This window comes from Prionailurus viverrinus, chromosome B4 (assembly GCF_022837055.1).
Source record: "Prionailurus viverrinus isolate Anna chromosome B4, UM_Priviv_1.0, whole genome shotgun sequence".
Classification (NCBI taxonomy): domain Eukaryota; kingdom Metazoa; phylum Chordata; class Mammalia; order Carnivora; family Felidae; genus Prionailurus; species Prionailurus viverrinus.
This window is the reverse complement of record NC_062567.1, coordinates 132513443-132539066: the sequence shown is the minus strand read 5'-3', so window position 1 is coordinate 132539066 and position 25624 is coordinate 132513443. Positions and strand designations below refer to the sequence as shown.

Below are 25624 nucleotides of genomic sequence, written 5' to 3'. Positions count from 1 at the left end.
ATTGGGGGAAGGGAAGCATTCTATAGTCCTATGATCAGGTGTCAGTCTTTTTTGTTTTTTAATGTTTATTTTTGAGAGAGAGAGACAGAGCATGAGTGGGGAAGGGACAGAGGGAGAGAGACACAGAATCCAAAGCAGGCTCCAGGCTCTGCGCTGTCAGCTTAACTGAGGTGCCACCCTGGGTCCTACCTAGGCGTCCCTAAATTTCAGTCTTTTAAGGAACCCATGGGCTGTGACTACAAGTGCTCCCCAGTTGCTGGTTTTCCCCGCCCCCTTAGTCAAGGCAGAAAGGTTAAAGGACTGGACTTCGGTATTTCCTTTCCCTGGGTCAGTTAGGCTCTGGTTAATTACTTTCTCTTGAGGTCAGTCCATGTTAAGAAAAACACAATGCTTTGGGTTGCTTTTGATACAGCTAATTTTCTATTCTCCCTGCTGGCAGCACACAAGGATTTTTCTTCACTCTTTACTGTAAGGGACCTGGAGGGCTCCTGGAGGTAAAACTCACAAAAATGTCAGGCTCCTCCTAAAACGAGGCCCTCCTGAAAATTTTAACTCTCAAGTTTGTCTACACAGAGCCTCCAGCAATTCCATCAATTACTGTTAAGTCTTCCCACCCAGGTACTGGCTCCATCGCTGGGGTTCCTTACCTGAGCTTTTGCTTTTGGTAAGTTGTGACTATTTGTGTCCACCTGTCTCTCCAATTGCTTTTGGTAAGTTGTGACTATTTGTGTCCATCTGTCTCTCCAATTTTGCAGGTGGCCCTCTGCCCTAGGACTTCCATTTTCTGATGGAACTAAGAAGATGTGTGGTTTGTTCAGCTTTTTTTGTTGTTGTTGTGAGGATGGGAGTGTTGACTTCCAAGCCTCTTCCATGCTAGACCAGAAAACCTTTGTCTCCTATTTAAGAAGTGGATCTATGAAGTGGATTTTCAGGCAAGAAAATTTGCACAAGGGCACAACTGGTCTCCTTACTAAGACTAGACCACATGCCCAGACCAAGGGCTTTCCCAGTTGGGGCATCCTCTTCTCCACGAAGCCTACAGGACAACCTTAGGCTGAACGGAACCTCTCACCTAAACCCCGTGCAAACCCCTATCATTGCACTTTTGTCAGGAATTAAGAGTGTCTTTCGTATTCACCATCAGGTAAAAGCCAAGGGTCTAATGCCAGCCATAGGTTCAAGGGAGAACCTAAGCTTGAGTAGAAATATTTCTAAAATAGTTCTCAAATTGAGATACATCAAGGCCCACACAGAGGAAAGTAAGACCATCAGAACAAGCTTAGAGATCCAGACAACCTCCCCAGGAGGACCACACAGAGGGTAGAGTACTTATCTGCTGCTGTCCTGTATTTTCGGGGTGGGTGGGGTCCAGGACAGGGTGGACAATGGCAAAGCATAATAAAACTATCTATCGCCGGAGCAGTCTTAGTGCGCTTCAAGATCAGGACGTGTCAGATTCCTCTGCACACAGGGCTGGCATAAAGCAGCCTCAATAAGCATGTGGCCTGGACTGATCTTTAGAAAGCCCAGAACCCAATATTGGGCAGCACAACAAACAAGGGGTCAGCCCACAGCGCTTACATCATTCTATCCCTGTCCCCTTTCCATGGAGAGTCAGAGAGCAGGCTCCCCAGCTTAGGCAAGTACTCCATCAAGGGGATTCAGAGATATCTTCACTAAGATGATCTATCTGTCTTGGAACCAGACAATGTACTGCTGAAGCAGGACAAGCGCAGAGCCCAGCCAGGAAGCTGAGAAGTCTAGGTATGTCCAAGCTGTACTGGGGTGGTACCAAGGCCCCAGCGCCAGGCAGTGCATATCTCAGATGCCCTCAGAAACAGAGAGACCAAGGGCGTGCCACAGGTATTGCGACAGCAAGCAGACTTTAATCGAGGGTGTAAAGCCAGGGTGACCCCAGCCTCTTCGGTTACACTAGCTTCTCCTTTCTCCTCAGGACATAGGCAGGAAGGACGCCTGTTTTCTACCGAAAACCTAGAAATCAGTCTCCATCCCCAAGCTGTGTGACGTGGACGGATTCGGATCTCTCTCACTCTGGTTGGCTGTTTTCAAGCATTTTCCTTCCTTGAGAACAGGAGTCTTCTCAGCCACCTTGGAATTAAGCTGCCTTTACCCTCTTCCACAGAGATCAGAATGGCCAGCTCCCTGACCTCTTTTACCCTTCAAATCTTCACTCGGACATTACCTACTTGACAAGGCTCTGCTACAGTCTTCTCCCTCTGCCAACCCCCCGGCATTCCCAATCTCCTGCACTTTGTTCTGCATGTTTTCGTAACTCTTATCAAGTTCTCTGTTTTTGCTTTTTCTGCAGTTTGTGTATGATATGCCTAGTTACATCACATAACCTATATACTGACTGTATCTTAATATCACTAGAATGTAATCTCCATAAGAGCGGGGACTTTTGTGTGGTCACTGATATCCCAAGTGCACAGAAACAGGACACAAACGGTATTCAGTAAATGAGTGTATGTCGATGAGGAGCGAAACCTAGGCTTATCTCCTGCCCCGTCACTTCTTAGGCCGCTGTGTGCCTTAGGCAGTTTGTTTCCCTCTCTGCCCCAGTTTCTCGATCTATGAGATTGGGGTCCATGCACTCACCTTGCTGGATTATGCCTGTGAAATGCCTGACAGGGTGCTTGGCGTGAGCGTACGGTTAACAAATGGGCTGGCCCAGTGATGTAATTACTGCCCCTCTCAAACTCTTCCCTTTCCGTGGTATAAGGACCCTTTGCTCAGGGGCATCACTAGGGCAGCTGATGTAATGAGGGGTTTGTGATGAGGGCACAAGGCCAAGAAAAACTCAAAGGTCCCAGGATTCCCTCTTTCCTGTACCAGCTTAGCTGACTTGAGGGCAGCTAGCCTCAGGCCCTCCAACCCCCACCCCCAGTTACATGGCAGCAAAGGCTCTGGAACCAATCTTCTGGTCCTGCGAGAAATCTGAGCCCTCTTTGACCTACTATACCATATCTGACGCAGTTGATTTTCTAAGCCCTCTGACCACCAGGGATCAAGCCCACAACAAGAATGGGACTCAGAGCTCACCAGAACCTCACAGATGTGCAGACAGGATCAGGCCACCACATGCACAGGAAACGCTTCCGACTGCCTGGCACCTGTGGGATGAAAAGAGGACGCTAGGGAGTGGGTTCCTCCGTCAGAGGTTAGGGTCGCAGGCTCTGGAATCAGCCCGAGTTCATGGCCTGCCTCCACCACTCAGTAATTGTGGATTCTGTGGTTTCCTAAGGCCTCCAAGCTTTAGTATGCTTAGCTGTAAAATGAAGGCATTGAAAGTGCCCACTTGACTGGATTGCTATGGAGACTAAGTGAGATATGTTCATAAAGTACCTTAGCACATTGCCTAGCACCCAGCTTTAGTAATGATGTTTATTCACTTTCAAAGGCCTTTAAACACCAGGTGATGGGGCACCTGGGTGGCTCAGTCAGTTAAGCGGCCGACTTCGGCTCAGGTCATGATCTCGCGGTCTGTGGGTTCGGGCCCCGCGTCAGGCTCTGTGCTGACAGCTCAGAGCCTGGAGCCTGTTTTGGATTCTGTGTCTGTCTTATTTCACTTAGCATAATACATTCCTGCTCCAACCACCTCTTTTATCAGGCTCCACCTGCTCTAATCACCCCCAAGCCAGGTACTAAAACAACCAGGGACAGCCTCTATGCCCCCAAGCCCACTGACATTATTCAAACTATGCAATCCTAAACCTGCTTACCCTGCCTCACCTGTTCCTTCCCATGGAGACCACAATAAAGGCTGTGACAGTTTCCCCCTTGTCCCTGGTGCTTCCCTGTGTGGCCCTCATGGCGTGGCACGCCCTCGCCTTCAGATCTATAAGTATAACAAACTACCTTTTCAATGGCAGCTGTCTCCTGATTGGTTGGCCTTACCATACCTGAACAGTAATAAAACCTATATTAAAACCAGGAACTCTTTTCCCTGGATCCTCCGGAAGAGTGGCAGAGTGAGGCAATTACTAACAACGAGTTCCTTTCTTGCCCTAAAGCTCTAAACAGTAAGTTCTTAGAAAACAGGGACTATATTTGAAACCACTCTGTCTCCTCTCTACAGCACTAGAAGTAATGCCTCACATCAAATAATGACCCAATAATGGTCCTTGGAGAACTCACAGTTCCGGGCAAAGACAGACATATAAACCAGCAATGAAAATTACTCTGTAAATGCTCTCTAATGGAGTCGTGCACAAAATAGAGTGGGACAAAGGAAGAAATAACATCTGAATTTGGTTGGGAAATTCAGGAAGGTTTCAAAGAGCATCTGGGTTGGGACTCAGCAGATGACTAGGACTCAGCCAGGAGGCCAAAAGGAGAACAGTATTGCAGTAGGGAGAGGGGTAAATAGAAAGCATTCCAGACACAGACATGATGAAGGAGGAGAGCAAGATGCATTCTGGTAACTTGTCTCCAAGATGACCGTTACCTCTTTCTGAGATGGAGGATAAAACTGTCCTTGTTTTTCGTCACAACTCAAAAATCTAGCTCCCTGTTAAAAACTGAGAACAAACTGAGGGTTGATGGGGGGTGGGAGGGAGGAGAGGGTGGGTGATGGGTATTGAGGAGGGCACCTTTTGGGATGAGCACTGGGTGTTGTATGGAAACCAATTTGTCAATAAATTTCATATATTAAAAAAAAAAAAGTTGGCATCTCTATAATAAAAATCAGTTGCAAATAAAAAAAAAAATTAATTAAAAAAAAAAAAATCTAGCTCCAGGGGCCTCAGCTATGGCACTCAAAGATTTGTCAAATGAGTACTTAGAACCTAAATGGAATTGAAAAACTATGTTCAATATTAGTAATTATTTATTAATACCCAGTCCAATTAATACTGTCTTATGTTTAATTAAAAAAAAAGCCGATTACTAAATATTACACAAGTTTTTAAATATTAACTATTAAATACGTATCGAGACTAATCAAACTGCTGGTCAAATCTCTCCCTTACACAGAATCCCTTCTTCTGGAGTCATTTGGGGACCTTCAAAAACAAGTTTATTCTCGGGGCGCCTGGGTGGCGCAGTCGGTTAAGCATCCGACTTCAGCTCAGGTCACGATCTCGCGGTCCGTGAGTTCGAGCCCCGCGTCGGGCTCTGGGCTGATGGCTCAGAGCCTGGAGCCTGTTTCCGATTCTGTGTCTCCCTCTCTCTCTCTGCCCCTCCCCCGTTCATGCTCTGTCTCTCTCTGTCTCAAAAATAAAAAAATTAAAAAAAAACGTTAAAAAAAATTAAAAAAAAAAAAAAAAACAAGTTTATTCTCTAAGAGTCCATGGTTGAGTGTGCTACACCAACTCCCCTCTCCTAAAGGTGCTCCAGGTAAAGGTTGGGATGTTGCCACATGTTTTACTTTCTACTAGATGACTAGGTAACCTGTACAGTGTGAATTTGAATTGGGGGTTTACATTCTATACATAGTCACACATACAGAGTTTCAAGCAAGCAACCCGGCAGTGGGCAAGAAAGATCAAGTCAACACGAAGGCAAAGGCTCTCTAGTATCCTCTGTGGAAACCCAGATCCTGAGATTGGGATTAGGATGGTTGCTCGAGGCAGGAGAATCTGGGAGGTTGGGGAAGGAACTGGCAGTCCTCTCGAGGAGTAGGCATTGGGGTCCTGCTCCCCAGCGCTCAGGGGTGTGGAGTTGGATCTCTGACAGCCAGCTTCCAGGCCCCACCTAAGATTCTGGGGGCATAAGGAAGCAACCCAGCTATCAGACTTGATGTGACTGCCTGGACTGGGCAGTAGCTGTTTCAGAAGTAATCTGATGCCTAGAAGGGCCTTCTTGGCATCTTGATGCCACATAAGATCTGGATAACTTTGCATAATCTTGGGAGTTTGGGGGAGCCCACCAGCAAGGCAGATGGTGGGGGGGGTGTCTGGATAACAGAATTAAAAAAAAAAACAAAGACATTCAGTATTTCCTGCGTATATTAACCTATAGGTTGAAAAATCCCACCAACTACACATTTTCCCCTTGATTCCTCAGGACAGTCAAGCCCGAAGTTTCTGCAGGCTGGCAAGCATCCGCCTATCTAGGAAAAAGAGTATTTGGGTGCTTGTTTTGTGGGTCCACTATCAGTCCAGAGATAAAAGGTCTTCTTCCTTTCCTTTCCTATTCCTAATAGGAAATGAGGAGGCAAAGTACAGAAAGCAAGAGCAGCTTCTGTACTGCAGCTGGGGAAGAGACAGGAAGAAGATGAATCCACCAGCTCAGGGATGAATCAGGAAGGAAGCATCCAAAATGTCAATGGGGACCCGAATGACCCAGCATTAGTGCTTTCAGCACATAACAGGCTTAGCTGAACTCTCGCTGGATTTGTCCTAAGCAGAGCAAAACCGGATCCCTGTGAGTACACAGGACCCAAAGCTCTCCTTATAGGATGTGCTTGTTATAGAAGGAATCTGACTCTTTGCATCAGGCAGTGGGAGCTAAGAGTAGGTGTGCCATTCAGCCCCCAATGGGTCCAAACTGGGGCTCTGCTTGGTCCCACCTCTATACAGTTACCACCTTTGGTTGTATTCCAGCAGCTTGGTGAAACAGGTGAACAAGTTCCCTTTGCAGGGGAGTCCACTTTCAGGAGACTTGGACCTGCTTACCCTTCTAGGTTGTTGGACCTAACTTCAAATCTACCTGGTACATGTACGGCTAGAATGAAGAGCAGAAGAGAAAGTCTACTTGCTACCCTTTTAGAATTCTAATCCCAGAATATGCCTGTTAGACGTCAGTTATTTAGAGAACTATGAGGCCTCACTCCTTGCCCCTATTCCCAACTCACCATCACATTCCAGCACAAACCGAAAAGCTGAATGAGGGGAACTTTATTCCTGATCTGGTTTGGGGAATCTCTCCCTCTTCCTCTCCTTGTCACTTCTGCCCATGTAGAGAGATTTAGAAGTGAGAAAAGAAGAAATCTTAAAAGAAAAAAAAAATCCTCATCACTTCCCTCAAAAATTTTTAAGAGAAAGAGATCTGGGGCCTGTGACCCATGTTTAAGATCCATATGGTCTGAGGCACCTGGGTGGCTCAGTTGGTTGAGCATCTGACTCTTGACTTCTGCTCAGGTCACGATCTCACATTCATGGGATTGAGCCCCACGTCTGGCTCTGCACTGACAGTGAAGAACCCGCTTGGGATTCTCTCTCCCCCTCTCTCTCTTTCTGCCCCTCCCTCGCGGTCTCTTTCTAAACAAACAAACAAACAAACAAACATTAAAAAAAGATCCATGTGGTCTGAATTCTCTGTTTGGAATCTTTAGAAAAGGGTTATACCTATGTTTTCTTTTTTCACTTCTTCCCTGCATGGTTACCTGGACATACCAGCAGTCCCTGTACTACTGACACTCCAGTGTCCCAGACCCATGACTCTGTGCCGGTAATTTCTAATAGGAATCCGTAGCTACTGTCTATATTATCATGTGCCTTCTTCAAGATCTCCTGTTCTCTACAAACTGGACATGAAGCTCTTTTTCTCGGAAGGGGAAGAAGAATGGCCCTTGACTCGTCTCATTGTTGGGAAGAGTTTTAAGGGCAGCATATCCCAGACACTTAACAGTTCATTTTAATTCCAATATCCACTCATTCCACAAAGTGTTTCCCGAAGTTTGTTCCACTAAATAATAGTTTTTCCAAAATGTTTAGTGAATAAAATAGACTAAGGTCAAATAATTTTGAAAAAATATGTGTATTTTGAAAATGTCTCCCTCTTAGAGATTTATGTTCACTAGTATATTCAAGGTGCTGAGAAGTCATGAGGTAAAGAAATCTGTTTACCTGGCTTTTTCAAATATATTTGACTCAATAACCACCTTTTCCACATAAGACCCATTAACATCCACCAACTTCCTTAGGAAAGGCTGTCCTTGACAACATAGGAGCATCTGGCTTCCTAATTGTTACAATGAGGATCAATCAATAACTCTAACCTGTTTCAAGGAAATAATCCAAAATTAAAAAAAAAAAGCTCTATATAAGAGAAGTTAATCACAATGTTGTTTGTAATAGCAAAAACCTGGAAACAACTAAAATATTTTAAAATAGGGACTGAGAAAATATGTAATGATGCAGCCATGTCAGACTATCATGTAGCCACTAACAATATTTATGAATAATTCTTTTCTTTTTATTTTTTTTAACGTTTATTTATTTTTGAGACAGAGAGAGACAGAGCATGAACGGGAGAGGGGCAGAGAGAGAGGGAGACACAGAATCAGAAGCAGGTTCCAGGCTCTGAGCCATCAGCCCAGAGCCCAACGCGGGGCTCGAACTCACGGACCACGAGATCGTGACCTGAGCTGAAGTCGGACGCCCAACCGACTGAACCACCCAGGCGCCCCTTTATGAATAATTCTTAAAAACCTATGAAACTCATCTAACTATACATTAAGTATATTCAACTTTTAATGTATCAATTATACCTCAAAGCTGTGGGGTTTTTTAATTCTTTTTTTAATGTTTACTTATTTTTGAGAGAGGAAGAGAGACAAAGCATGAGTACGGAAGGGACAAAGAGACAGGGAGACACAGAATCCCAAACAGGCTCCAGGCTCTGAGCTGTCAGCACAGAGCCCGATGGGGGCTCGAACATATGAACCGCGAGATCATGACCTGAGCTGAAGTCAGACGCTTAACTGACTGAGCCACCCAGGCCACAGTACTTCAAAGCTGTTTTTAAAAAAAGCTGGGGCACCTGGGTGGCTCAGTCAGTTAAGCGTCTGACTTCAGCTCAGGTCATGATCTCGCGGTTCATATGTTCGAGCCCCCATCGGGCTCTGTGCTGACAGCTCAGAGCCTGGAGCCTGTTTGGGATTCTGTGTCTCCCTGTCTCTCTCTCTCTGCCCCTCCCCAACTCATGCTCTGTTTCTCCTAAAAAATAAACATTAAAAATATTGTTTAATTTAATAAATAAATAAATAAATAAATAAAAGTTATGAAAATGTAAAGTGTCAGGTGAAACACTTGTATATACAACATGTTCTCAATTACACACAAAATATTCATAGAAAAAATATATGATTTAAATGTCTTCTGGGTCTGGCAATATTATACACTAGAGCTTCTAAAACCTTTTGGTATATAGTATCTAAAAACACTTGATATAATATTTTTAAGGCCTCCTTTTAGGCGGCTTGATGAGCCTGTAAGAAAGCAAGGAAAGGCCAATGAAATTAGGAGGTCGGTCAAGGTAGCATAGTGAGTTTTTAAGAGGCTGACAACCTCAGAATAGTCTAAAGTAGTCTAGAATGATAGTTCTTAGCAGGGAAGGCATTGACCCCCAGGGGGCAATTATGAAATAACTGGGGGCATTTTTGGTTATCACAATTAGAGGCCACTGTTGGTATCTGACAGGTGAGGGGTCAAGGATGCTAGACGTCCCGAAAAGTACAGGGCAGTTCCTCACAACAAAGAATCGTCCTACACTCCTTCATGATTTTCAGATGAATCTCTGGCCACCGATGTAGGTGAAACACATGCTTATAATCATTTGAGCCTAGAGCCTAACCCTGCACTGCATGATTTTAATACATGCAGAACTTTTCAGGAATTCAACCGCTGTGTAAATCAAGGGAAAACGAAACTTTGTTTTATTTGGAAATTTGTCAAGGATTGTTCATCATTTTGGAAAATGACATTGCCAATAGCATTGCCACTATGGTATTCAAGTCACCAATACAACATACATGGATCATTTCTAGTGTTTATGAATTTGGTGAATCTACATACAGGAGGTGAGCACTTGATTACTTTGTTATGTCTTCTAGTACAGTGGAATTTGAACATTTATATATTAAAATACTTAAAATTTTACTACAAACTAGTTTTATATTATTTCTTTATATCACATTTATGGCATAATTTATTGATTTTGGTTGAAATGGTATGGAATCATATGCAGTTGTCTACAAATTTCATACTGATGATCTAAAGGAGAAATTACAAATTATTTGTTATGGGAGGGGCATGTGGGTGGCTCAGTCCATTGAGCATCCAGCTCTTGGTTTCAGCTCAGGTCATGATCTCACAGTTCATGAGTTCAAGCCCCGTGTTGGACCCCACACGGACAGTGCAGAGCCTGCTTGGAATTCTCTCTCTCCCTCTCTCTCTGCCTTTCCCCTTCTCGCTCTCTCTCGCAAAATAAATAAATAAACTTAAAAAAAAACAAATTATTTGTTATGGGGGAAGTCTGATGGGATTGAAAATCACTGCAGTATATAATCCCTACAACTTGCTTTTCTTATTTTAATAATAAGACAGAATTTTTGCATATTTAGCTTTAAGGCACCATAGTTTATATAAATACTATTAATGACCACATAGCTTATTTCCAATTTTGTGATGTTAGAAGCAATGAATGTAATTAAATCTTCCCACACACATCTTTGTGCACAGGTGCAAGCATTTCTCAGGAATAGATATTGAGAAGTGAAGCTGCTAAATCAAGAGTAGATATCTTTTACCTTTTAAATTTTTTTTCAACGTTTTATTTATTTTTGGGACAGAGAGAGACAGAGCATGAACGGGAGAGGGTCAGAGAGAGAGGGAGACACAGAATCGGAAACAGGCTTCAGGCTCCGAGCCATCAGCCCAGAGCCCGACGCGGGGCTCAAACTCACGGACCGCGAGATCGGGACCTGGCTGAAGTCGGACGCTTAACCGACTGCGCCACCCAGGCGCCCCCCAGATCTCTTTCTAAAAATGCATTCAACTTACATTCGCACCAATATTGTATAAAATAACCTTTCCCCACATGTGTTCCTTCCTAACACTTAACTTTTTCTATCTTTTTAATATTTATAAATCTTTGGAGATAAAATTGTTTCTCATGTCAAGTTGCATTTTCCTAATACTAGTCAAGTTGATTGAACGTCTTTTGAAATGTTTCTGAGCCACTCTACTGTCTTGGTTAATTGGGATTTCATATCTTTTGTCCATTTTTAATTTTTGGTTGACTTTTAGGAGTTCTTCATATATTCTAACTATAAATTATTTGTTTAACATATATGTCGGAGATTAACTTTCTCCTATTCTGTTTTCTATCTTTTAATTGTGGTCATACAGATGTTAAAATTTTTGATACAGTCAAACTTATCACCGTTTTCCTTTATTGCATTATTGGGTTTGATTTTCTTTTTTTGGGAAGGGGTTGATTTTCTTAAAGAAGGCTTTTCCTAATCTAGATATCATTTTCTTTTTGTTTTAATTTTTTTTTTACATTTATTTATTTTTTGAGAGACATAGAAAGACAGAGCACAAGTTGGGGAGGGGCAGAGAGAGAAGGAGACACAGCATCCGAAGCAGGCTCCAGGCTCCGAGCTGTCAGCACAGAGCCTGACGCAGGGCTCGAACTCAACAAACCGTGAGATCATGACCTGAGCCGAAGTCAGATGCCCAACGAACTGAGCCACCCAGGCACCCCTAGATATCATTTTCAATGGACACATAATATTCCATTATATGGATGTACCATGATTTATGAAATTCTCTCTCACTATTGGAAATTTAGTGATGGGCTGGTCCATCCTTTCACTAATATAAACAATGCTGTGAAAAACAACTGAGTATTCTACTTGATATTTCTTTTTAAACATTTTTTTTAAGTTTATTTATTTATTTTGAGAGAGAGTTTGAGCAGGGAAGGGGCAGAGAGAGAGGAAGAGAGAGAAAATCCCAAGCAGGCTCTGTGTTGCCAGCAAAGATCCCAATGAGGGGCTTGAACTCATGAACCATGAGATTATGACCTGAGCCAAAACCAAGAGTCCAACTGCTTAACCAACTGAGCCACCCAGGTGCCCCTCAACTTGATATTTTTAACATATTTTCAGGCCTAGCAAACAGCGCAATAAATAATTTCTAGAGGGGGAGGGGAGAAAGGCAGGAAGCCTTTTCCACCCTACATTCAAGGTTTGTTTAAAAATGCAGCCCATCGGGTATCTGAGTGGCTCAGTAGGTTGAGCCTCTGACTTCAGCTCAGGTCATGATCTCACAGCTTCTGAGTTCAAGTCCCCATCTGGCTCTGGATCCTCTGTCTCCCTCTCTCTCTGCCCCTCCCCAGCTCATGTGCGTGCTCTCTCTCAATAAATAAACATTAAAAAAAATTACAATGCAGCCCAATGTCAACCAAATTATTGGGGAATTAGCTCTAATTCTACTTCTTCTTTGGCCCATCTAATCAAGAGTGGACTCAGCCTCCCCCTAAGACTGCCCTTCCACAGGGCAACACTACGTCAGACACCTTTAATCACATACCTGAGTCTACCTTCCTATTCTGACTTCGGTTTTCGGGTGCCACTTTGCTTGGAGAGTCTTCAAGGTTTAATTCCTGGAAGATGGTGAATGGCTCTGAGAAGATGAGGCAAGGGGAAGAGAAGCCTCATACCCAGGAGGTTGGATTGCCACAGATTTGCCAGACCCAGCTCTAATTCCAGCAGGTGAAACTTCATATCCTGGAGGTGGGGCTTGATTTCCAGCCCCTGGGTTTTCACTTCCAGTCGATAAGGTTTCGTTTCCAGCTGGGAGGGCTCCGTATCCCACAGGCAGGGCTCTGTATGCTCCTGGTGGGGCTCCAGATCCCACAGGTGGGGGTCCGTATCCTGCTGGTGGGGGTCCGTATCCCCATGGCAGGTGTCCATATTCCACCTGTGGGGGTCCATATCCAGCCTGTGGGGGTCCATATCCTGCCTGTGGGGGTCCATATCCTGGCTGTGGGGGTCCATATCCTGCCTGTGGGGATCCATAGACAACAAATGGGTATGCTGAGAAGGAAAAAAAAATCAGTTACTCATTTTTTAGAGTGGACAAGAAATAGGTAAGAAGGAGAAAGACAAAAAAAAACTATGCTGAAGCAAACTGACACAGGATGAGAACTCAGGCAGAGTAATGCTAAAGCCAGATCCTTCACCAGGTGAAGGCTTTATCATTTCCTGTTGTGGAGGGATTCAAATTAACATGAAAATATCCCTACAGTTATATCTCTACATTACTTATACTTGTGCTCAGATACATATTTTACTTAATAAATTTTATTTGATTATGAAGAAAGTAATACATGCTCAATGAGGAATATGTATTTGGAAAATAGAGAAAAGATGAAATTTAAAAATTACCTATAATTCCACTATCAAAGACAAAAACTTAGTATTTTGGTATATTTCTTTGTAGGATCTGTTAATATTTTTTATACAATCACAATCATAACAACCATACAACTTTTTATCTGGCTCTTTTTACTTGGCATTATAAAAAAGTCTTTACATTATTAACACTTCATAAATTAAAAGCTGAACAACATTTTATCACATGGATAGGTGCTACGTAATTCCCCTGTTCTAGAAGAGTGCGTCGTTTCCAACTTTCTGATTCATATTACAATAATCATGGGTTGTATTTATTTCCTTGGCTACAGTCCCAAAGTGGTTTAATGAGTCAATGAATGGACAACTGTTGAGTTATTTTGCTGTAATCCATTTTTATGTTTGAGCTAATTAGAAAAAACTTTAAAAGAACTGTCTTAAAGATGCTCAAAGGCTAAAGGAGAATGTGAAGAAAGTCAAGAAAATGATGTATGCACCAAACAGAAATATCAGTAGAAGTGGAAAACTTAACAAGAAACCAAAGCAAAATTCTGGAGCTGAATAGTATGATAGCTGAAAAGAATTCACTAGAGGGGTTCAAATTCAGATTTGAGTAGGCAGATGAATGAATCTGTTAACGTGAAAATAGAACAACAGAAACAGCAGAGATTGAGAAACAGCCAGAAAAAATACTGAAGAAGAGTGAACAGAGCTGAAGGACCTGTGGGACGCCATCAAGCAGACCAACATACACGCTGTGGAAGTCCCAGAAGGAGGAGAGAGAGAAAGGGGAGAGAGTAAATATCTAAAGAAATGATGACTGTGCACTTCCCAAACTGGATGAAAAACATGAATATAAACATCCAGGAAGCTCAATGAGCTTCAAGTCAGATGAACTCATACAGATCCAACCGAGATGCATTCTAATTAAACTTCCAAAAACCAAAGATAAAGAGAGAATCGTGAAATCAGCAAGAGAAAAGTGAATCACCCAGATACAAAGGATCCTCAATAAGACAATTAGCAGGTTGCTCATCAGAAACTTTGGAGGCCAGAAATAAACTGTCAAACAAGAGTCCTCTATTTGCCCAAACTCCTTCAAGAGTAAGGGAGAATGAAGATGTTCCCAGATAAACAAAAGCTGAAGGAGTTCATTACCACCAGACTGGCCCTGCAAGAAGTGCCTCAGGGAGTCCTGCAGGGTGACCTGAAAGCACACCAGACAGAAATTTGAAGCCATATGAAGAAATGAAGATCTCAGTAAAGGTAAATCACTGGACAATTATAAAAGCTAATATCACTGTTAACAATGGCTTATAATTCCATTTTTTGTTTTCTACATAATGCAAGAGACAAATGCATTTAAAAGAATTATTAGATTATGTTTTTAGGCATACAACATATAAACACGTCATTCTGTGACATCAGTTAGTATACAAAACAAAAAGCCAACAGACATGCATGTCATGCTCCAAGGAGAACCCAAGGAAGGGCCGCGTTTGGGGGCCCATCGGCAGCCTGTTAGGAAACCCTTTGTGGCCCACCAGTAGGCTGTGGACCACATTTGAGAATCACTGTGGACAGGCACAACTGTTAGAGGGTACAGAGCATAAAGCCGGAGTCCTCAGTGAGGTTGAAGGGCATGGCATAAGCACGATGGCTATACGTGTGTGAAGCTGGAAGGGGAGGGTGGGCAAGAGCACACATTTTCTGCTCAGGCTATATGCAGGAAGGGACTGCTCCCACTAATGGAAGTTGCCCAGCTATACTCTGTATGTGTACGTTACAGGTAAAAGTAAGCCTGAAACTGAAGCCCAGTCACTTGCTGACATGCCACTGGGTTTCAGTCTAGAAACAAAGTCATGGACTTCACCATTTTCCAATTTCCTAAACCTCTGCTGTTTCTCCTACAGCAGAGTTGGAAGCAAACTAGCAGTGAAAGGATCTTTGAGCCCCTGGCATACTTTTCCACCTCCCAACAAGAACTTCCCTGCCATACCTTACCTGGACAAGGCATCTGTTGCGTGCACATCATGTTCCCCTGCCCAGTAACTACAAGCAGTCCTGGAGGGCTGAACCAGTAACTTGCACTTCCAAGTGGAACTCCTCTGGCAGCTGAGAAGACAAGTTTGGCAAAATAGAGACTCTAATTTGTTCAATGCAGATGTACAGCAGCTACCAACCAATTAATAGGGTATTAACCATCATCTTACACAAGTGTCCAACAATGCTCCTAGGATATAAGATAAAACACATACACCTCCCTTGTCCTGAACTGTATGCTTTTTGAGGGCAGAGACTGTGTCTTATTTGCCTGTGCTTATTCAGGGCCTAGGATAGCACCTACCATAATAAATATTCAGAAAAAATTTCCAACTGAGGCTTCGATCAGGTTGGCAAGATACATCTATTAAAAACCAATGTAACGGCAACGTGATACAGAAGAAAGCACTTCTGTTTGTCTCCCTCTGCATCTCTCTCATAAAGATCCTTGCGATGGCATCTGGGGCGCACCTGGATAATCCAGGGTAATAGCCTCAAGCCCCTTAAATGAATTACATCTGCAAAGATTCTTTTTACAAACAAGGGAACATTCACAGATTCTGAGGACTAGGCAAGGATATATCTTTGGGAGCTATTATCAGTCTACTACACTAATTTCTGGCATCTAGCATCTGACCACAAGTAATAACACTGCTTCCAGGCCTGGCCCATGCAAACTTTCCAGGTGAAACATTTGTTCTATTTCCCTCTCTGCTGGCTAGCCAGAGAGGCTGTGGAAGCCATGTGTTAAAAATGGCATAGACCCTACTACCCGGAGTCCCTGAAGGGTTATGTAGAACACAGCCCCCTTTTATCCCTGCTGATTGACCTTTATATAAGCAGTAATATCTATTGTCTTAAGCTATTGATAATTTGGGGTTTATCTGTTTCAATAACTAGCATTATCTTAACTAATTCATTCTAAATCTAAACTTATCTAAATCTAAATCTAAATCTAAACTTATCCTCCTTTTCAATATCCTATTAGTATCCTTCCCAGAAATATTATTTTACTAACTTATATGTTTGCATGTTTCTTTTTTTTTTTTAATGTTTATTTATTTTTGAGAGAGAGAGACAGAATGCGAGGGGGTGGGGAAGAAAAAGGGGCAGAAAAAGATGGAGACACAGAATCCCAAGCAGGTTCCAGGCTCTGGGCTGTCAGCACAACTAACAAGCCATGAGATCATGACCTGAGCCGAAGTCCGATGCTTAACCAGCTGAGCCACCCAGGCACCCCGTTTGTGTATTTCTTATATGACTCTCACTAGACTGTAAATTTAACAAAGGCAGGGGACTATGTATGTCTTGTTCACTATTGTGTTCTCAATCATCTCAATCATACCATAGTGTTTGGTATACAATAAGGGTCAAAGAGTCAAACCATAAAATACGATGGGTAGTTAATTCCAAAGGCCTCATGGAAGCCCATCTCACAATCCCTGACTCTTGCTGAGAAAGCAGGGGTAGGTTCCCACACCTAAGCCATGATATAATCAGACCCAGAGTAGGTTCAGACATTTGGTCAAGTTCACCTAAGTTGCCTAAACCCTTTCCAAGAGGCTATGTAACTGCTAGGACTCTGTACCTAGCTTTGCAAGCCAAGAAGCATAACTTTTTTTTAAAAATTTTTTTTAAACGTTTATTTATTTTTGAGACAGAGCATGAACAGGGGAGGGGCAGAGAGAGAGGGAGACACAGAATCCAAAACAGGCTCCAGGCTCTGAGCCGTCAGCACAGAGCCTGATGCGGGGCTCGAACCCACGGACCGCAAGATCATGACCTGAGCTGAAGTCGGATGCCTAACTGACCAAGCCACCCAGGCGCCCCTAGAAGCATATCTTAATAAGAGCACTAAGAAGTTTCCCTCAAGTTGCCTGATCCTTAGCCCATAATCCTAAAAATAAACTCTCTCTACTGTGAGGCGAAAAATAAGGGCAAATTCAGGACCCAGTATGCAATTATTCTGAGTTTTCCAGACATCTGTAGCAAAGAAGAACGGGACTTCCAAGTATCCCCTGCCTCTGGGTTCCACATGGCCATACTCTGTGAGCCAGGACACCTTGTTATCCAACGTCAGGCTTTAGATGCTGTCTGCCTTCTGGACAGTGAAGAGCTGTTGGCTGGGTTCAGTATGTGAACGCCTTGGTCTTCATATCTTGCATTGTATCATTAAAGGTAATATTAAACATTTTCTTACTCCTCAATTTCCTGTATATGGCTTCTCCACCACCTGTCTTTAGCATTTCTGTCTTGCTAAGACCACCACAAACTCAAATTTCCACATGCAATGCACACTTTTCAGTCTTCATTTTATCAAACATCTCTGCAGCAGCTGACAGATGACCACTCAGGAATGCTTGAAATATCTCTTTCTTGACTTCTGGGATAATAAACTCGATTCTCCTCCTACCTCAGTCAGCCCCACGCTACCCATCCCTTCGATGTTGAGGACCTTGGAATACCATCCTTTATTCACTGAATAAGCCTTTCACTCACATGGCTCCAGAGATGACCTGTGTGCTGAGGATCTCCAAATGAGTCTCTAGATACAGTTCATCTTTGTGGTTCTGAGCTGCCGGTCCGCTGGCCTCTAGCATTCCAGTGTACCTCACTTCAATATGATCCAGCGGTTAAGGGTATAGGATCAAAAGGGCACAGCATCACTTACATACTATACTTATACAGTATTTCTGCCAAAATGCAGGACCTGCATCTAAGCATGAAGAAACAGATAAACCCAAATCGACAAAACAATAAGCCTGTATTCTTTTAAAAATGTTAATGTTGGGGCGCCTGGGTAGCTCAGCAGGTTAAGGGTCTAACTGTGGCTCAGGTCGTGATCTCATGGTTCATGAGTCTGAGCCCTGCGTCAGGCTCTGCGCTGACAGTGTGACAGTGCAGAGCCTGCTTAGGATTCTCTCTCTCCCTCTCTCTGCCCCTCCCCTACTCACTCTCACTGTCTGTCTCTCACAATAAATAAATAAGCTTTTTAAATAAATACAACTGTCAATGCCAAGAAAGACAAAGAAAGGCTGAGTCCAGACTAAAAGAGACTAAAGAAATAGGACAATTAAATTCAGTGTGTGATCTGGGATTAGATCCTGGATTGGAAAAATAAACAGTGCGCCATAAGAATTAGGAAGAGTGATAGGTTAATCATTTGAATTTGAATATAAACCAAATATTAAATAATAGCATTGTTTCAGTCTTAAATTTTCTGAATTTGATAAGTAGACTTAGGGTAGATAAAAGAATACCCTTGCTCTTAGCAGATACACACTTGAATACTTAGGAATGAATGAAATGAATTTTGTAACTTACTCCCAAATAGTTCAGTAAAAACAAAAACAAACGAAGAGTAAGATAAAGCAAATGTGGGAAAATGTTAATGATGGGTGAATCTAGATGAAGGGTCCATGAGAGTCCATTGTAAATTCTTGCAACTTTTCTAAATACGATTTTTTTTTTAATAAAAAGTTTAAAAAGAGAGTGAGAGTATGTTTAGGGTCCAGATTCTAGATCTATCAGTTTCTACCTGTATAGCCTTGGGAAACTGTAGAACCATCACTGACTCAGTTTCCTCAGTTATCAACTGGGGACAATGATTGTACCTACAGCCTAAGTTTTTGTGAGGATTAAAAAAATGGACACATGTAAAGGGCTTGGAACGCTGCCCACTGTATAGTAAGCATTCAATAAATGTTAGTATTATTATATCTAAAATTGAACTCGTTTCCTCTCCAACTTAGATGGTCTCTTATATTCTTAACCGTGGTTTATAGTATCATGATCCAATCAGTCTTCTGAGCTAGAAAATTCATTCCACCCTCTGGTGTGTCCCCGGCACTTTGCCCATGCCTCTGTTTTGGAATATTTGCATGTGTCTGTCTCTTCTAGATTGTGTTCATCTCAACTAGGTTGGAGTTGGGGTGGAGGCAAGGGAGAAAGAGAAAGCATTCCAGATAGAGCAAATTCCAGGGCACCTGGCTGGCTCAGTCAGTAGAGCACGTGACTCTCGATCTTAGGATCATGAGTTCAAGCCCCATATTGGGTGTAGAGTTTACTTAAAAAATAAGATTAAACAAACAAACAAATTAATAAAGTTATCCAGGTAGAGCAAATAGCATGAAGGCTCGGAGATGAGAGAACAGGGCACAAAGAAGTCCAGCCGGACTGGAGTACAAAAGCTGAGAGAGTAGGGGCATGAAATGAGACTAGATTGAATAAAAATATATCACGAAAAAGATTATTTGTATTCAAAGTCTGAAAGAGTTCTCTGGTACATCTATTAGATCGGTGCTGTAGGGCTGGATAGTACCTCTTCCCTCTTCTCATGGAAGACGGGGATTAAACCTAACAGAAGCAAAGGCAAAGCCAGAGAGGAAAAAAGACAAAAGGCGTGACAAAGGAAGAAGAACTCAGGCAACTGGGGATTCCTGATCTGAAAATGAGAGTACTCAATGATGTATGAGACCAACATTTAAAAGGACAAAAGAAGGGCGCCTGGGTGGCTCAGTCGGTTAAGCGTCCGACTCTTGGTTTCAGCTCAGGTCGTGATCTCACAGCTTTGTTGGTTCGAGCCCCACATTGAGCTCTGCACAGACAGAGTGGAGCCTACTTGGGATTTTCCCTCTTTCCCTCTCTCTCTGCCCCTCCCCTTCTCACGCTGTCTCTATCTCTCTCAAAATAAATTAATAAGCTTTAAAAAATACATTAAAAAAACATTTAAAAATGGACAAAAGATTATCAGGTATAATTAGTGGTTCAAGTGTCTGAGTATAAACTTCTGCTAGCCTGCAAACTCCTTTAAGACAACGAGGGACTGAATAATCTTGTTCCCAGCATGTAGTATGGTACTTGTGCCATAGTAGGAAGCTCAGAAAATGCCTGCTGCATACGTGTGCAACTACCAACTGCCTGACGTAGAGACCAAAGTCGTGGCTGGGTAGCCGTCCTACTTCAATTCCACAGGCCTCAAAACCCCAAAGTGTTTAGTGTCTTTCTTAGCATTGCTCACCAGCAGAGGCAGCTTTCACCATCAGCTGGGCAAATTCGATGGCACCTCCTTTTCTGAAGGCTAATTTAAAAGTAGCCTGTCCTTCCCAGCCACCTGGGGGAAGAAATGGCACACTAAGATGCTGGCACCACTGGTCAGAGAAGGACAGCCCCAGACAGGGAGACAAGCACTACCCAACAGAGCAGTGCAGCTTTCTTTGAATTCCAGCATGAGCCAAGTCTGAATCTTAAACCTTCTGGAAGCTTTTGAGGGAAAAAAATACACTTCTGAGGGGGAACACTCACCATCCGGAGCTGCCTGAATAGTCCCTTTAATGTAGTTGGCAGCAAAGACCGGTTGTTCAACGGTGCAGTTGCTCATCAGATCAAATGGCATCATGAAAGAAAACATGGGATCACTGACTAAGTGTGAAGTCACGAAGATCACCTAGGAGAGGAAAGAAACTTCGGAGAAGGCATGCAGCTTGTCCACGGACTGAGACATATTAGACCAATTCTAAGGTCGAGGCTGTTTGACATTCCGGCCTGACTGAGAAACATCACCCGTGTTCTTCCATATTCTCCAACATGGAAAATCATAAAATGCCAACTTTGAAAGTCAATGTTAACTCTCTCTCCATTTGAAGGAAAACAAATGTAGCGGTAATAGGTCAAGGTAGAAGTCGAATTACCCGGTATGAAGTGAGAAACAGTGTCCCCCTCTTTGTGCCACTGAAGAGACTGGATCTCTCTGGTTGCTGTGGGAAGGAGAGGTCCACATCCTGAGACTGCATCAAGACACTGCAGAAAAGAAAGGGCAGACACCACACGATTTCGAAGTTATATGAAACGACGCACATAAAGTTCTTAGCACAATTCCAAGCCCAGAGTAAGCACTCAATGTTAGCTGCTGCCGCTACTATCACTATTGTATTGAAATCGAAAGGAATTTAGATCTTATTCTCTGACTTTTCACACTTACTCCTCTCCCTCTTTACCACTGGATTCTTTTTTTCTTATCAAGCCTACCTTCTTCTTAATGTTTATGAAGAATAACAAATAGGGGCGTCTGGGTGGCTCAGTCGGTTAAGCATCCGACTTCAGCTCATGTCATTATCTCACCGCTTGTGAGTTCGAGCCCCGCGTCAGGCTCTCTGCTGACAGCTCAGAGCCTGGAGCCTGCTTCTGGCTCTGTGTCTCCCTCTCTCTGCCCCTCCCTTGCTTGCGCTCTCTCTCTCTCTCTCTCTCAAAAATAAATAAACGTTAAAAAATTTTTAAGGGGGGCGCCTGGGTGGCGCAGTCGGTTAAGCGTCCGACTTCAGCCAGGTCACGATCTCGCGGTCCGTGAGTTCGAGCCCCGCGTCAGGCTCTGGGCTGATGGCCCAGAGCCTGGAGCCTGTTTCCGATTCTGTGCCTCCCTCTCTCTCTGCCCCTCCCCCGTTCATGCTCTGTCTCTCTCTGTCCCAAAAATAAATAAACGTTGAAAAAAAAATTTTTAAAAATAAAAAAAAATTTTTAAGGAATAATAATAAAAAATGTATTAAAAATAATAAATAATAATAATAATTCTTATTCTTCATATGCAAGAAGTATAAAGCACTGTGCTAATGGAAATGTTTCTTTGACTCTCATAGAAATGGCAAGACACACAGAGTACTCCAGATTCCTCTGACATGTTATTCCCTCTGCCTTTTGTGTTCTCCCCTCACTCTTAACCTGAGAAACTTGGACTCATCCTATTCCCACTCATAGAATCCTATTGGGTTTCTTTTCTTTCTTAGTAATTATTATAATATATATGTATGTTTATGTGTTCAATGTCTTAACTAATGATCCTGCCTTTGCACTGTGGCCTTAGCAAACAGTGGGTGCTATTAAATATTTACTGAAAGAATGAATGAGTGAAAACATGAATAAACATAATAATGCAAGCAGTAATATCACATACATCACGTTAATGGCACAAAAATGTCATAGCAATTTAGTGGAAGGAGGGATTAGCTTTGGTTGAAATGACTAAGAATGACTTTATAGAAAGGTTGAAGTTGATTCTTTCTAAGTTTATTTGTTTATTTTGAGAGAGAGAGAGAGAGAGAGAGTGCGCATGTATGCGCAAGTTGGGGAGGGACAGAAAGAGAGAGGGAGAGAGAATCCCAAGCAGGCTCCACTCTCAGCACAGAGCCCAACAGCCCCACATTAACCAATAGAACACGTTAAATTAACCATGAGATCATGACCTGAGCAGAAATCAAGAGTCAGATGCTTAACCAACTGACCCACCGAGGCACCCCTGATTCTTAAGAGAAGAGTAGTGTTTCAGTAGGCAGAGGTGAGGGTAGGGGATGATCCAGATGGGGAGCAAACAGCACGAACGGAGGTGCAAGAGCAGCATTAATGGAGGTATGCGGTGGAAAGCAAATTGCACACTTGGGAGCAGCCCACCTGTGTGGATTCATCAAAGCAGCATGGAGGTGAAGGTGGGAAGAATAGTGAGATATAGCTCGAAAGCTATGCTGGAACCAGAGCCTGGAGATATCACTTAATAGGCAAGGAGAATCAATCAAGGAGGTGGTGGTTTATTAGAGGTTAAGAAATCCTAAGGGGCACCTGACTAGTTCAGTCAGTAGAGCAGGCAACTCTTGATCTCAGGGTAATGAGTTCGAGCCCCACACTGGGTGTGGAGATTACTTTAAAAAAAAAAAAAGATGGGGCGCCTGGGTGGCGCAGTCGGTTGAGCGTCCGACTTCAGCCAGGTCACGATCTCGCGGTCCGTGAGTTCGAGCCCCGCGTTGGGCTCTGGGCTGATGGCTCGGAGCCTGGAGCCTGTTTCCGATTCTGTGTCTCCCTCTCTCTCTGCCCCTCCCCCATTCATGCTCTGTCTCTCTCTGTCCCAAAAATAAATAAAAAACGTTGAAAAAAAATTTAGAAAAATAAAAAAAAAAAAAAAAAGAGGGGCACCTGGGTGACTCAGTCAGTTGAGTGCCCAACTTCAGATCAGGTCATGATCTCACGGTTTGTGGGTTCGAGCCCTGCATTGGACTCTGTGCTGACAGCTCAGAGCCTGGAGCCTGCTTGGGATTCTGTGTCTTCCTCTCTCTGCCCCTTTCCCACTCACGCTCTGTATGTCTCTCTCTCAAAAAGAAATAAACATTAAAAATTAAAAAAAAAAAAGAATCCCTAAAATAGTCCTGATGTAAGGTAATAAGAATTGGAACTAGGGTGGTGGTATGCTGATAAAAAGGGCTTTTTAAGACAATGAAAATATGATGTCAGCAAAAATAGGGAACTCCAAAAGTCAGTCCAGAAGTTTGGAATCTAATCAAAACCTTATAACAACTAAGAGAATGTTTAGTCAAGAAAAAAATAGCTGAGTCTGATAACAGAGCTTTGTGACACTTACCCCAGTACCATCTTCTAATCCCCAGCTTGGCAATAGCCTTAAAAACAACCCACATTCCTGGTGTAAGTACTGAACACCAAAGGGAGCAGAATAGACCTTATTCTCAAAGAACTCTTGTTTTACAACTTGTCTGGTGGCTTCCTGAAGGGCAGGCTCCAATGGTGTATGCCTAATTCAGAACTCTCCCAGGACTGAGGTGACTACTCAGGGTCCATTTGTCAAAAACATTTCAAGGTAAATGTATTAGTTGCTGCTGTCTGGGGCAAAGGATGACATTTAGTGCAAACAAACTGAAAAGTTAGGGAGGAAAGAAAGGCTAGAGAATGAGATACTTTGGGGGATAAAGGCTTTGAATAGCTCTGACGTATTCATGGGAAACTAGAAAGTCACATGCATGCCTTCCGAGGCCTGGGTTCATGCTCAGATGAGAACTGAGAAGGTCCGAAACTTTTACCTCTGGATGACAATGAGGCTCTGTTCAAGTAGGAAGTGAAAGCTAAGACAGAGCTGTAAACTGCCTGGCTGAGTGATAAAGACATGCTCCAAACACACAGGCAGAGCCCATCTACAAAGGCTGGAATTTTTTATTTATTTATTTTTTGGTTCCAGATATATAAGAAAGTTGTCAAATCACTAGATGGCCACTAAGTTAATATAAAAGAGACTTCAGTGGCTGCATGTGACAAAGACTATAAGCTTTACAAATTTTATAATTTAGAAAAGTCACTAAGCATACAAAAAATAAGTACAGCAAGCAGCAACAATGTACCCTGAGGAAGAGAGAAAATCTGATTTCCAGAGTTGCCATATCATAATCTTCAAAATGTCTAGTTTACAAAAATTTTTTAACATTTTATTTTTTGAGAGATAGAGAGCATGAGCAGGGGAGGGGCAGAGAGAGAGGGAGACACAAAATCAGAAGCAGGCTCCAGGCTCTGAGCTGTCAGCACGGAGCCTGATGTGGGACTCGAACCCATGAACATGAGATTGTGACCTGAGCCAAAGTTGGACACTCAACCGACTAAGCCACCCAGGCACCCCAAAATGTCTAGTTTTCCACAACAACAACAACATCATGAGGCATGCAACAAGAAAGTATGGCCCATATGTTCTTCTGTAAACAGAAAATGAAATTAATAGAAAACTGCCCTTGAGGAAGCCCGCACATTGGATTAACTACACAAAGACTTTATTCTTTTTTTATTTTTTAAGGGAAACCTACCCCCAGTGTGGGACTCAAACTCATGACTCCAAGATCAAGAGTTGCATGCTCTACCTACTGAGCCAGCCAGGGGCCCCATTAGACAAAGATTTTAAATAAACTATTTTAAACATGTTTAAAGAGTTAAAAGAAACCATGTCTAAATAACCAAAGGAAATAATGAGAGCAATGTCTCAAAAAGTAGAATATCAATAAAGAGATAGAAATTAGAAAACTGAACCAAATAGAAATTCTGAAGTTGGAAACTACAGTAAGTAAAACAAAAAATTCAGTAGTGGTGGGTTTAATGGCAGATTTCAGCAGGCAGAAGAAAGGATCAGTGAATCTGAAGATAGGTCCATTGAGAATAACAGTCACTACCTAAGTAACAGAAAGAAAAAAGAATGAAGCAAAATGAACAGAGTCTTAACAGACCTGTGGGACAAAATCAAGCATACAACCATATGCATAATGAGACTGCAAAAAGGAGAGGAGAGAATAAAAGGGGGCATAAAGAAAATTTGAACAAATAATGGCCATAATCTCCCCCAGTTTAATGAGAGACATGAATCTACACATCCAGGCTCTACAAACTCCAAGTAGGATTAACTCCAAGAGATCCACACCAAGACACATAATCAAACTGCTGAAAGCCAAATACAGAGACTCTTGAAAGCAGCAAGAGAAAATCATCATCATGCACAAGGAATCCTTAATAAGACAAATAGCTGACTTCTCATCAAAAACTATGGAGGCAGGAGTAGTAGGATGACATATGCAAAGTGCTTAAAGGAAAAAAATCTGTCAATCAAGAATTCTATATCTGGCAAAACCATCCTTCAAAAATTAAGGAGAAATTAAAACATTACCAAGT

General features: G+C 42.7%; 1 protein-coding gene across 4 annotated transcripts in view; it reads right to left on the bottom strand.

The window, feature by feature from the left end:
• Positions 1–1554: 1554 nt before the first annotated feature.
• The window catches only part of WBP2NL (WBP2 N-terminal like), a 30241-nt gene continuing 6171 nt past the window's right edge, over positions 1555–25624 (bottom strand). For 2 of the 4 annotated variants that reach the window (XM_047864900.1, XM_047864903.1), the window contains exons 2-8: positions 20842–20950; positions 20456–20597; positions 20172–20264; positions 15113–15223; positions 12285–12790; positions 3064–3134; positions 1555–2109 (exon numbers count right to left, since the gene is read on the bottom strand). In XM_047864900.1, the coding sequence (XP_047720856.1) occupies positions 12351–12790; positions 15113–15223; positions 20172–20264; positions 20456–20597; positions 20842–20950 (895 nt within the window). In that variant the 3' untranslated portion in view covers positions 1555–2109; positions 3064–3134; positions 12285–12350. Of the gene's footprint in view, positions 2110–2129; positions 2204–3063; positions 3135–12284; positions 12791–15112; positions 15224–20171; positions 20265–20455; positions 20598–20841; positions 20951–25624 lie in introns of those variants that run through there. The other 2 variants (XM_047864901.1, XM_047864902.1) reach the window with 2 other exon arrangements.